At 39.9% G+C, this 13,014-nt stretch overlaps 1 protein-coding gene across 1 annotated transcript; it reads left to right on the plus strand.

The window, feature by feature from the left end:
* Nucleotides 1–1,752: 1,752 nt before the first annotated feature.
* On the plus strand, nt 1,753–2,463 carry H1-1 (H1.1 linker histone, cluster member). The gene is given in 3 exon segments (XM_032649302.1): nt 1,753–1,786; nt 1,789–1,848; nt 1,851–2,463. Coding segments are annotated over 3 exon segments (651 nt in total). The 3' UTR covers nt 2,408–2,463.
* Nucleotides 2,464–13,014: the final 10,551 nt, after the last annotated feature.

Genomic DNA, 13,014 nt, shown 5'->3' on the forward strand with positions numbered 1-13,014 from the left:
CAGATTCTACCTTCTCATTGGCTAAGTTTATTATACTGGATAGCCATTAAGAAAGGAGATCTAGCATGCTTCATTTGCATGGAGCGTTTCTGTTGCATTTGAAGCAGTTTAACCCATTAGACACGGGAGGTACAAATTATTTAAACAAGAAAATTCTGCATGCATATTTTCTCTTTTAAAAGCTTTGTTTGATTAGAAGCCACGTTTATTACTCTAAGAAAAGTTTATGTCTTTCCAGAAGTTTTCACTTACGAAAACTTCACCTTGGAGAAAGATTGTATACCTGTGTTATAAATGACTATCCTTCTAACTAAGACTCATAGTTCCAACTGTCCTTTTTCAAATTCTTAGAAATTACATAATGCATTTTGTAAATACAGACTCTCAAGAAAGCAAGTAACAAAGGGTGGTAAAGAAGCTGGCCGAATCGTGCCCTTCTATGTAACCCTTACATTATTGGCCACAAGCCGGAAACAAGCTCTTATGTTGTTTGAGGGCTACCAGGGAAGCTCCGGTTACTGAGGCCTGTGCGGACTTGTTTGAAAACTGCAGTCGCGCGCGCGGGAATGACTCGTCACTGCATTCTCCCTGCTGCTAGGCGATACCAGGGCAGAATTGTGAGGGGATATTATCCAGAACGGGGCTGTGAGAGGGGCATTTTATTCTCTTAGTAGTTGGCCTGATTCGCAGTCTGAAGTCGTTTTAGCATTGTTGACGCTTGTACAACCAAAAACAAGTTAAAGCGAGACTGCCCTAAAATGTTATCCCCGGGCTGTGCTTTCACACTAAAGCAACGTATCCCCCACCCTCGCCCCGACACCCACACGCACACACTTCCCCGCGTGCAATGCCTTTCCGGAACAGTTTAGTCCACCAGTGCTTACTTGATAGTTCTCTTGTGCTAGGTTTGAGCTTGGGATATGTTGTGAGGGTGAAAAGGGGTCAAAAGTTCGTTAAGTGCATTAAACTGTAGAAGCAAGTTGCAATTACAGAAATTGCGTGCTGTTTTCCACCTGTGCAGCTTGTTAATTGCGGTGTTAGCCAGTTCTTTTGCTTTCTACTATTCTTTGTCCCAAATAGATGCACGCTGGTTCAGACCAAGGGCACCGGCGTCTCGGGTCTACCACACATCACTCAGCGCTGCCAGGAAAGGCAATGGCATCGATGAAAACTTGTCCCAAACCTGCAGACCAGGCCTACATCCCCTCGCTTTCTGCTGTCCCTCCCCACTCACTCAAGACACAACGTTTTGCATTTATTGCAGATTAGAAACAAATGTCCTTTTGACATTGCTTCCTAGAGGCGAGGTTTCACGTGAAACTCCTTGGATTCTTACGTGATTGCCTTCTTTACAGCTCTTCTCACCCCACCTCCCCCTAGGATAAAACCCTTCTTTTTAAAGAGAAGTAGCACCCTCTGATGGTAATGGGCGGCAGAGCCGTACCCTTTCCTGCCTAGTATTTCTGTCTCCATTAGGCGACCAGCGGGGGGGATGGGGGAGGAGGGGGGCAGGGTGCTGTCTGGGTGCCTCAGTGCAAGCGGCAGGGAAGAAAGCCTATAGGCCCCAGCGGCCGGCATTGGCCTTCGGAGACCCGGAGGGGCGCGCAGGGGGCGCTAGGGTGCCGGGGGCGGGCGCCAGCGCGCACCAATCACAGCGCAGCCTCGCCCTATAAATACCGCGCGCTCGAGCCTCTCGAGTTTTACTGCCTTGTCAGGTCCTAGTAGTTTTCCTAGTTCTTTTTTGCTTCCGTCATGTCCGAGACCGCACCGCCCGTCCCAGCTGCTTCCACTCCCCCGAGAAACCTTCAGCTGGCAGGAAGGCGAAGAAGCCCGCAAAGGCTGCAGCAGCTGCAAGAAGAAACCCGCGGGTCCTTCAGTCTCGGAGCTGATTGTGCAGGCCGTTTCTTCTTCTAAGGAGCGCAGCGGCGTGTCTTTGGCTGCGCTCAAGAAGGCGCTGGCGGCCGCCGGCTACGACGTGGAGAAGAACAACAGCCGCATCAAGCTAGGCCTTAGGAGCCTGGTGAGCAAAGGCACTCTGGTGCAGACTAAGGGCACCGGCGCCTCGGGCTCTTTCAAGTTCAACAAGAAAGTAGCCTCGGTGGATAGCAAGCCCAGCGCCACAAAGGTAGCAGCGAAAGCGAAGGTAACAAGTTCTTTTAAGAAGCCCAAGAAGGCCACCGGGGCGGCTGCTGGTAAAAAAGGTGTCAAGACTCCGAAGAAGGCTAAAAAGCCTGCGGCGACAAAGAAGTCCTCCAAGAGTCCTAAGAAGTCCAGGGTTGTAAAGCCTAAGAAAATAGGTAAGAGTCCTGCTAAAGCCAAGGCTGTGAAACCCAAAGCGGCCAAAGCAAAGGTGACCAAGCCAAAGACTGCTGCCAAGCCCAAGAAGGCAGCACCGAAGAAAAAGTAAAAGTTCTGGTTGGAAGCTGCTTCCAATAACCCAACGGCTCTTTTAAGAGCCACCTACTTATTTCAGGGAAAGAGCTTTAAGTACACAAGCTCTCCTGTCTTACAAGTTTCATAAATTTTAGCCCCATGCAAATGCAGTGTGTTTAAGCCAGTCGTTGCTTCACGTCAGAATTCTTTTGAGATGAAATTCTCGCTGTGGGATTTGTAAATTGATTCCTGAGGAAGCTGGTGTTTTGGTTTTCTTGTTTTGTTTCGTTTTGATTTTGGTCTCCCAAGTGATTTAAGCTTCAACGCTCAGGATCTATTTCCCTAGTCCCATTTTAACCAGAAGCTTACATCTCTACCTGTATGTTAGAAATACCTGGGGGAGCTTTATTGAACCGATCCTGAAGTCCCACACCCCAAACATTCGTCCTCAGTGGTAACTGCCTGTAGCTGCGATTGAACCTGTGGCTGAGGCTGGGTCCGTGTACTATGTGCTCGTTTGTCAACTCAACATTTCCTTGGCGTTCTCTGCGAGACCAAAGTGGGGACATTATGTTCTTGGGCAATATTGCTAAATCGGCTTTTTCCAAAATTGGGTGGCCCTGAAAAATGCTTTTGAGATGTGGCTCAAGAGCTGTCTGACCTTGGGAATGACGGTGATCCTCTGGCTTACATGGCACTCAGATTGGTGTCCTTGAGTTTACCAGGTAGGCTTCACACGCCTCCTGCAGCGACATCACAGTCGAGCTCTGACCTTGCAGATCGTTCATGCTCGGCGACTTACCCTGGGTCCAGTTGCAGGTTGTCAGCTAGTCCCGGTTTCTCTTTATAGAAACAGAACTGCCCTGATTGGATAATATTTGAAACTCCCACTCTGCGCCTAACTAGATCTTATTTCTCTGCCTGCAGGGTTTTCAACCCTGGTGCGCTGCACCACGTTAAATACTCGGGGACACTTTCATAGAATTGCCCCTTTAAGCTTTTGAAACTTTAATTCTGGGATTCATTTTAATAACGTCTTTTTTCACATCCGAGAAAAAAAAAGTACCATATGTTGAGCCAGGTTTACTCACTTTTACTTAGCGAAGCTCAATTAGTTGTAACACTTTTACATATGTGCATACAAATTCTTTAATAGTCAATTGTTTTATGTTTTGTCTTTTTCCCCCCATTGTTTTGCATGGCTCCTTGCATCCCCTTAATGTCTGCCTTACTGTCACTTCACATCCCTACTCCCCTTCCCCAAACAGGTATGTAGCTATTCATGTTTTCCTTTGAATTCAGTCTTTTACAAACACTTATCCGTAAACATGCATGATTGTTTTCTTTTTCTGGTAGTGTTTTATTATTATTTACAAAATGGCGAGATATACGCTTCTCTGCTTTTCTCTTAACCTTAAAAGAAATCCTTTCAAGTCAAATCTTTTTTTTTAATGTCCTGCATGTGGAGTAGAATAATTTATCCATCCATTTCATATTGATAAATATTGACGTCTCTATTTACAACTGCTGAGCATAGGGCAATAAACAATAGAATTCCAAAGCTGAAATTGCTAGATTAGTTAGAGTGTATTTTAAATTTCAGTAGGCCCTGACATAGCCTGAACATGGCTCCCCCTCCTGCATTCCAACCATCAGGGTGTGATCTCATTAATTTCTGCCAGTCTAAAGGGGGTAAAATTATTTCACATTGTCACTTTGATTTGCATTACCATGACCACCAGTGCATCCTTTCTTTAGGTTTATTGGCCATTTGAATAAGCTTTTCAGAGAATTTCCATTTATATCTCTGCTAATTTTTCATTAGGCAGTTTGTCTTTTTCCTGCCCAATTGTGTTTTTTATATGATAGAAAAATGAACCGTACAGTTATCACCTGTGTTGCAGATAGTTTTCTACTCTTGGCTTTTATCTCTATATTTCCTTTGTTTATGGTATATTTTCCATTTATATGTATTATATAAAATTTATGAGATATATATAACATTTGAATATTAGACATTTTAATCACAAATGTATCTTTTATAGCTTCTAGATTTCCACTCTTGGTTTAGAAACTGAATCCCACCCCTCCATTATTTATTCACCTCCTAGCTTTTCTTCTACAAATTTTTGCTTCTTAAAAAATGTTTAGTTTCTAATCCATCTAGAATTTGTTTTATGTAGTTTAAGATAGAATCCAAGTTTACATCCTTCCAGATGGATGGCCAGTTGTTTTCACACCATTTGTTAAATAATACATTCACTTCTCATAATGAACTGAAATATATCATTTTTGTTATTTATTAAATTCTTATATAATGAGATCTATTTCTGTATTCTCATTCTTTTCTACTGTTCTCTCTGTATGAGTCATGTGTCCTTCTCAATTTTATTCCTAATTAATTTATTTCCTTGTTTCTATTGTGAATGGAATACTCATTTCCTATTTTTAGGCCTTACTGCTAGGAAGGAAGAAATGTATTGATATGTTGTATCCAGCAAACTTACTGATTTCTATAATTCTACTTCCTTTACTCCTTAAACTAAGAGCCCCTTGAGTTTTTCCTAGTCATTAGCAAAATAATTTTAACTATTTCTGTTTTCCTTAAATGTGAATACCAAGCATTTAATTTTCTTTTTGGATAGCATTTGCTAAGAATTTCCAAAATAAAGTTGAATAATATTTTTAGGAGGCATCCCTTTTTAGTTCTTGGTTTTAATTAGCATGGTATTAAGTGTTGTCCTTTATAATAATATCTGTTATTAACTTTTTGTATCTCCATTATGTTTAAATGGTTACCTTCAATTCCTATTTTACTTAAAAAAAATTTAAATGGCTGCCATACTTCATGTATTGATATAATCATACAGTTTTTCTCTTTTAATTTGTTCAGTGCTTTCTTAGATGTTAAGCCCTCAAACTCAATGTGACTGAAAGAATGAGATGAGTTTTCCTAAGATGGTCATCTATAAGAGAGAAGCAAGTGTGCTGTGGTGGAGTTGGGGGAGGGTGAACCAGAAATTCTGTTGTGAAATTTGCAGAGTCCAAGAGATTACCAAGTGGATAAGGGAGTAATCAACTGGGTTCAAATGTTGATGATAGACTGAAGTGATTAGAAGCCTGAGAATAGTTCCTTGGTTTAGCAGTATGGAGGTCAGTAATTTTGACAAGAGTAGTTTGGGGGAGGATGGAGTTGAATTAAGATGGAGTCATTGGTCTATGGATGGCATTTAAAGTCATGAGACTTGGTGAGGTCACCAAGGGGGCGACTGAGGTAGAGAAGAATATAAAGAAAGGGGAAAGGACAGAGGAGACCTGGCCCTGATCATTTATCATACATAAATCTGAATCATTGTTCTACATCTTTGTGCTTCCATTTGCTTATTTAAAAGCAAAACGGTTAGATTAGAATAGTGTTTTTCATGGCCTGTTAGGGATAGAATAGACTAGAACATATTAGAGTGTGCACATTGTAAGGATAAATATGGCTTCCTGGAATTTAGGCTTCAGACACTTATGTTGTTAGGCATATGCGTGTACGTTCTGGGTCATAAAGAAGAAAGCATGTCTTATTGGGGTTACAGTCAAAGAAGTCTGAAACCCAGTGGTTAACATGCTCCTTATGGTCTTTTACAATTCCAGGAGTCCATTGTTTTGATGTTCTGACCACAGAATTATATCAGCTCTAACATCCACGTAAGAGGAGACAGACTTGAAATCAATCTCATTGATTGTCTGAGAGATCTTCTGAGACCAGTAGGTAAGAATGGTGACACAGAAATTATATTCTTTACTAATAATTGGTTTGATTATCCCTGCCTGTGGGGTTTTTTGAAAGAAAAGAAAAAAGAGAGGGACAGAGAAAAGAACAGAAGGTTATATGACTGCCAGAACAATTGAAGACCAGTGGGGCCTCCTTAAGAAGATATAAACCATAAATAAGGGGTTTTGCTGTGTAAGATGTACAATAATAACACATAAAAGAAAAAAGAAAAAAAATAAGATGAGGGGAGTACTCTCTCATCTTGATGCTAAAACTTTTATTGTATCCTATGTGGCCAAAGTAAAAACGGGGAATATTGGGGGAGGAGAAGGGAATTTCTTCTTTTCTTTATACCATAACATATTTTTCAGCTCTTCAGCAATGTGCCCATGTAGAAAAATATAATTATTCTGCATATAAAAACAGAACTGGATTAAAAAAGAAGTACTAACTCCTAAATAGTAAAATGGCGGCCTTGCAAATACCCACAGTATTCCATTGTGCGATGCTACATAGTTTATCTCACCAGTCACCTATCGCTGGGTTCTTAAAAATTTAGTTAACAACAATTACATAATCATTTTCAAGTGTGTCTCAAAAGTAGGTCCCCAGAAGTGGGATTTCTATTTCAAAGGGTGAAAAGTAACATTGCAAATAACAGGGCACGGTAAAAGTATAACAATGGAAGCTTAAAAACAAATACAAATACCTAAAGACAAAAATATTACTAGATTTCAACTATCATGGGTCACATCTTTTTTAATTTTATTTTTTAATAAATAATTTGAGGGGGGACCTTGAAGATGGCGGAAGAGTAAGACGCGGAGATCGCCTTCCTCCCCACGGATACACCAGAAATACATCCACACGTGGAACAACTCCTACAGAACTCCTACTGAAGGCTGGCAGAAGACCTCAGACCTCCCAAAAGGCTCTTGGTGCTCCAGCCAGGAGTCAGGGCTCTGCCTCTGAGGTAGGAGAGCCAACTTCAGGTCACTGGTCAACAAGAGACCTCCCAGCTCCACATAATATTAAACAGCGGAAATCTCCCAGAGACCTCCATCTTAACACCAGCACCCAGCTTCACTCAACGACCAGCAAGCCACAGTGCTGGACAACCTATGCCAAACAACTAGCAACACAGGAACACAACCCCACCCATTAGCAGAGAGGCTGCCTAAAATCATAATAAGGCCACAGACACCCCAAAACACACCACCAGACGTGAACCTGCCCACTAGAGAGACAAGATCCAGCCTCATCCAGCACAACACAGGCACTAGTCCCCTCCACCAGGAAGCCTACACAACCCGCTGAAACAACCTTAGCCACTGGAGACAGACATCAAAAACAACGGGAACTACGAACCTGCAGCCTGCAAAAAGGAGACCCCAAACACAGTAAGATAAGCAAAATGAGAAGACAGAAAAACACACAGCAGATGAAGGAGCAAGATAAAAACCCACCAGACCTAACAAATGAAGAGGAAATAGGCAATCTACCTGAAAAAGAATTCAGAATAATGATAGTAAGGATGATCCGAAATCTTGGAAGTAGAATGGACAAAATGCAAGAAACAGTTAACAAGGACCTACAAGAACTAAAGATGAAACAAGCAACGATGAACAATGCAATAAATGAAATTAAAATCACTCTAGATAGGATCAATAGCAGAATAACTGAGGCAGAAGAACGGATAAGTGACCTGGAAGATAAAGTAGTGGAAATAACTACTGCAGAGCAGAATAAAGAAAAAAGAATGAAAAGAACTGAGGACAGTCTCAGAGACCTCTGGGACAACATGAAACGCACCAACATTCGAATTATAGGGGTTCCAGAAGAAGAAGAAAGAAAGAAAGGGACTGAGAAAATATTTGAAGAGATTATAGTTGAAAACTTCCCTAATATGGGAAAGGAAATAGTTAATCAAGTCCAGGAAGCACAGAGGGTCCCATACAGGATAAATACAAGGAGAAACACGCCAAGACACATATTAATCAAACTGTCAAAAATTAAATACAAAGAAAGCATATTAAAAGCAGCAAGGGAAAAACAACAAATAACACACAAGGGAATCCCCATAAGGTTAACAGCGGACCTCTCAGCAGAAACCCTACAAGCCAGAAGGGAGTGGCAGGACATACTGAAAGTGATGAAGGAGAATAGCCTGAAACCAAGACTACTCTACCCAGCAAGGATCTCATTCACATTTGATGGAGAAATTAAAACCTTTACAGACAAGCAAAAGCTGAGAGAGTTCAGCACCACCAAACCAGCTTTACAACAAATGCTAAAGGAACTTCTCTAGACACGAAACACAAGAGAAGGAAATGACCTATGGTAGCGAACCCAAAACAATATATAAAGTGGAAATAGGAACATACATATCAATAATTACCTTAAATGTAAATGGACTAAATGCTCCCACCAAAAGACACAGATTGGCTGAATGGATACAAAAACAAGACCCTTATATATGCTGTCTACAAGAGACCCACTTCAGAACTAGAGACACATACAGACTGAAAGTAAGGGGATGGAAAAAGATATTCCATGCAAATGGAAACCAAAAGAAAGCTGGAGTAGCAATTCTCATATCAGACAAAATAGACTTTAAAATAAGGACTATTAAAAGGGACAAAGAAGGACACTACATAATGATCAAGGGATCGATCCAAGAAGAAGATATAACAATTGTAAATATTTATGCACCCAACATAGGAGCACCTCAATACATAAGGCAAATACTAACAACCATAAAAGGGGAGATCAACAGTAACACATTCATAGTAGGGGACTTTAACACCCCACTTTCACCCATGGACAGATCATCCAAAATGAAAATAAATAAGGAAACACAAGCTTTAAATGATACATTAAACAAGATGGACTTAATTGATATTTATAGGACACTCCATCCAAAAACAACAGAATACACATTTTTCTCAAGTGCTCATGGAACATTCTCCAGGATAGATCATATCTTGGGTCACAAATCAAGCCTTGGTAAATTTAAGAAAACTGAAATTGTATCAAGTATCTTTTCCGACCACAACGCCATGAGACTAGATATCAATTACAGGAAAAGATCTGTAAAAAATACAAACACATGGAGGCTAAACAATACACTACTTAATAATGAAGTGATCACTGAAGAAATCAAAGAGGAAATAAAAAAATACCTAGAAACAAATGACAATGGAGACACAACGACCCAAAACCTATGGGATGCAGCAAAAGCAGTTCTAAGGGGGAAGTTTATAGCAATACAAGCCCACCTTAAGAAGCAGGAAACATCTCGAATAAACAACCTAACCTTGCACCTCAAGCAATTAGAGAAAGAAGAACAAAAAAACCCCAAAGCTAGCAGAAGGAAAGAAATCATAAAAATCAGATCAGAAATAAATGAAAAAGAAATGAAGGAAACAATAGCAAAGATCAATAAAACAAAAAGCTGGTTCTTTGAGAAGATAAACAAAATAGATAAACCACTAGCCAGACTCATCAAGAAAAAAAGGGAGAAGACTCAAATCAATAGAATTAGAAATGAAAAAGGAGAAGTAACAACTGACACTGCAGAAATAAAAAAAATCATGAGAGATTACTACAAGCAACTCTATGCCAATAAAATGGACAATCTGGAAGAAATGGACAAATTCTTAGAAATGCACAACCTGCCAAGACTGAATCAGGAAGAAATAGAAAATATGAACAGACCAATCACAAGCACTGAAATTGAAACTGTGATTAAAAACCTTCCAACAAACAAAAGCCCAGGACCAGATGGCTTCACAGGTGAATTCTATCAAACGTTTAGAGAAGAGCTAACACCTATCCTTCTCAAACTCTTCCAAAATATAGCAGAGGGAGGAACACTCCCAAATTCCTTCTACGAAGCCACCATCACCTTGATACCAAAACCAGACAAGGATGTCACAAAGAAAGAAAACTACAGGCCAATATCACTGATGAACATAGATGCAAAAATTCTCAACAAAATACTAGCAAACAGAATCCAACAGCACATTAAAAGGATCATACACCATGATCAAGTGGGGTTTATTCCAGGAATGCAAGGATTCTTCAATATACGCAAATCTATCAATGTGATAAACCATATTAACAAATTGAAGGAGAAAAACCATATGATCATCTCAATAGATGCAGAGAAAGCTTTCGACAAAATTCAACACCCATTTATGATAAAAACCCTCCAGAAAGTAGGCATAGAGGGAACTTTCCTAAACATAATAAAAGCCATATATGACAAGCCCACAGCAAACATCATCCTCAATGGTGAAAAACTGAAAGCATTTCCACTAAGATCAGGAACAAGACAAGGTTGCCCACTCTCACCACTCTTATTCAACATAGTTTTGGAAGTTTTAGCCACAGCAATCAGAGAAGAAAAGGAAATAAAAGGAATCCAAATCGGAAAAGAAGAGGTAAAGCTGTCACTGTTTGCAGATGACATGATACTATACATAGAGAATCCTAAAGATGCTACCAGAAAACTACTAGAGCTAATCAATGAATTTGGTAAAGTAGCAGGATACAAAATTAATGCACAGAAATCTCTGGCATTCCTATATACTAATGATGAAAAATCTGAAAGTGAAATCAAGAAAACACTCCCATTTACCATTGCAACAAAAAGAATAAAATATCTAGGAATAAACCTACCTAAGGATACGAAAGACCTGTATGCAGAAAATTATAAGACACTGATGAAAGAAATTAAAGATGATACAAATAGATGGAGAGATATACCATGTTCTTGGATGGGAAGAATCAACATTGTGAAATGACTCTACTACCCAAAGCAATCTACAGATTCAATGCAATCCCTATCAAACTACCACTGGCATTTTTCACAGAACTAGAACAAAAATTCGCAATTTGTATGGAAACACAAAAGACCCCGAATAGCCAAAGCAATCTTGAGAACGAAAAAAGGAGCTGGAGGAATAAGGCTCCCTGACTTCAGACTATATTACAAAGCAACAGTAATCAAGACAGTATGGTACTGGCACAAAAACAGAAAGATAGATCAGTGGAACAGGATAGAAAGCCCAGAGAATAAACCCACCGCACATATGGACACCTTATCTTTGATAAAGGAGGCAGGAATGTACAGTGGAGAAAGGACAGCCTCTTCAATAAATGGTGCTGGGAAAACTGGACAGGTACATGTAAAGTATGAGATTAGATCACTCCCTAACACCATACACAAAAATAAGCTCAAAATGGATTAAAGACCTAAATGTAAGGCCAGAAACTATCAAACTCTAGAAGAAAACATAGGAAGAACACTCTATGACATAAATCACAGCAAGATCCTTTCTGACCCACCTCCTAGAGTAATGGAAATAAAAACAAAAATAAACAAATGGGACCTAATGAAACTTCAAAGCTTTTGCACAGCAAGGAAAACCATAACCAAGACCAAAAGACAACCCTCAGAATGGGAGAAAACATTTGCAAATGAAGCAACTGACAAAGGATTAATCTCCAAAATTTACAAGCAGCTCATGCAGCTCAATAACAAAAATACAAACAACCCCATCCAAAAATGGGCAGAAGACCTAAATAGACATTTCTCCAAAGAAGATATACAGAATGCCAACAAACACATGAAAGAATGCTCAACATCATTAATCATTAGAGAAATGCAAATCAAAACTACAATGAGATATCATCTCACACCAGTCAGAATGGCCATCATCAAAAAATCAAGAAACAATAAATGCTGGAGAGGGTGTGGAGAAAAGGGGACACTCTTGCACTGCTGGTGGGAATGTGAATTGGTTCAGCCACTGTGGAGAACTGTATGGAGGTTCCTTAAAAAACTACAAATAGAATTACCATATGACCCAGCAATCCCACTACTTGGCATATACCCTGAGAAAACCAAAATTCAAAGAGAGTCATGTACCAAAATGTTCATTGCAGCTCTATTTACAATAGCCAGGACATGGAAACAACCTAAGCGCCCATCATCGGATGAATGGATAAAGAAGATGTGGCACATATACACAATGGAATATTACTCAGCCTTAAAAAGAAATGAAATTGAGCTATTTGTAATGAGATGGATAGACCTAGAATCTGTCATACAGAGTGAAGTAAGTCAGAAAGAAAAAGACAAATACCGTATGCTAACACATATATATGGAATTTAAGGGAAAAAAATGTCATGAAGAACCTAGGGGTAAGATAGGAATAAAGACGCAGACCTACTGGAGAACGGACTTAAGGATATGGGGAGGGGGAAGGGTGAGTTTTGACAGGGCGAGAGAGAGTCATGGACATATACACACTAACAAACGTAGTAAGGTAGATAGCTGGGGGGAAGCAGCCGCAAGGCACAGGGATATTAGCTCGGTGCTTTGTGACAGCCTGGAAGGGTGGGATGGGGAGAGTGGGAGGGAGGGAGACGCAAGAGGGAAGACATATGGGAACATATGTATATGTATATCTGATTCACTTTGTTGTAAATCAGAAACTAACACACCATTGTAAAGCAATTATACCCCAATAAAGATGTTTAAAAAAAATAAATAAATAAATAAATAATTTGATTCAAAAATCAAAACCGTATGAAAAGATATACACCCAGAAGTCAAGTTACACACCAATGTCCCTGACGACACAGTTCCCCTTCCACTGTTTCTTTATGCAAATAGAAATGAAAAATATATATACTCTTCTTTCTCACCCTTTCATAGGATAATACATACATGTTCTCTACCATTGTTCACTTAGCAGTATGTCCTGGAGCTGTGTCTACAACAGGAAGCAGAGGTCTTCCTTATTCTTTCCATGGGTACATGATGATATTGTGTAAAGGAACAACGGTTTATTCTGCTTTCAGAATC

This window comes from Phocoena sinus, chromosome 11, assembly GCF_008692025.1.
Source record: "Phocoena sinus isolate mPhoSin1 chromosome 11, mPhoSin1.pri, whole genome shotgun sequence".
NCBI classification, from domain to species: domain Eukaryota; kingdom Metazoa; phylum Chordata; class Mammalia; order Artiodactyla; family Phocoenidae; genus Phocoena; species Phocoena sinus.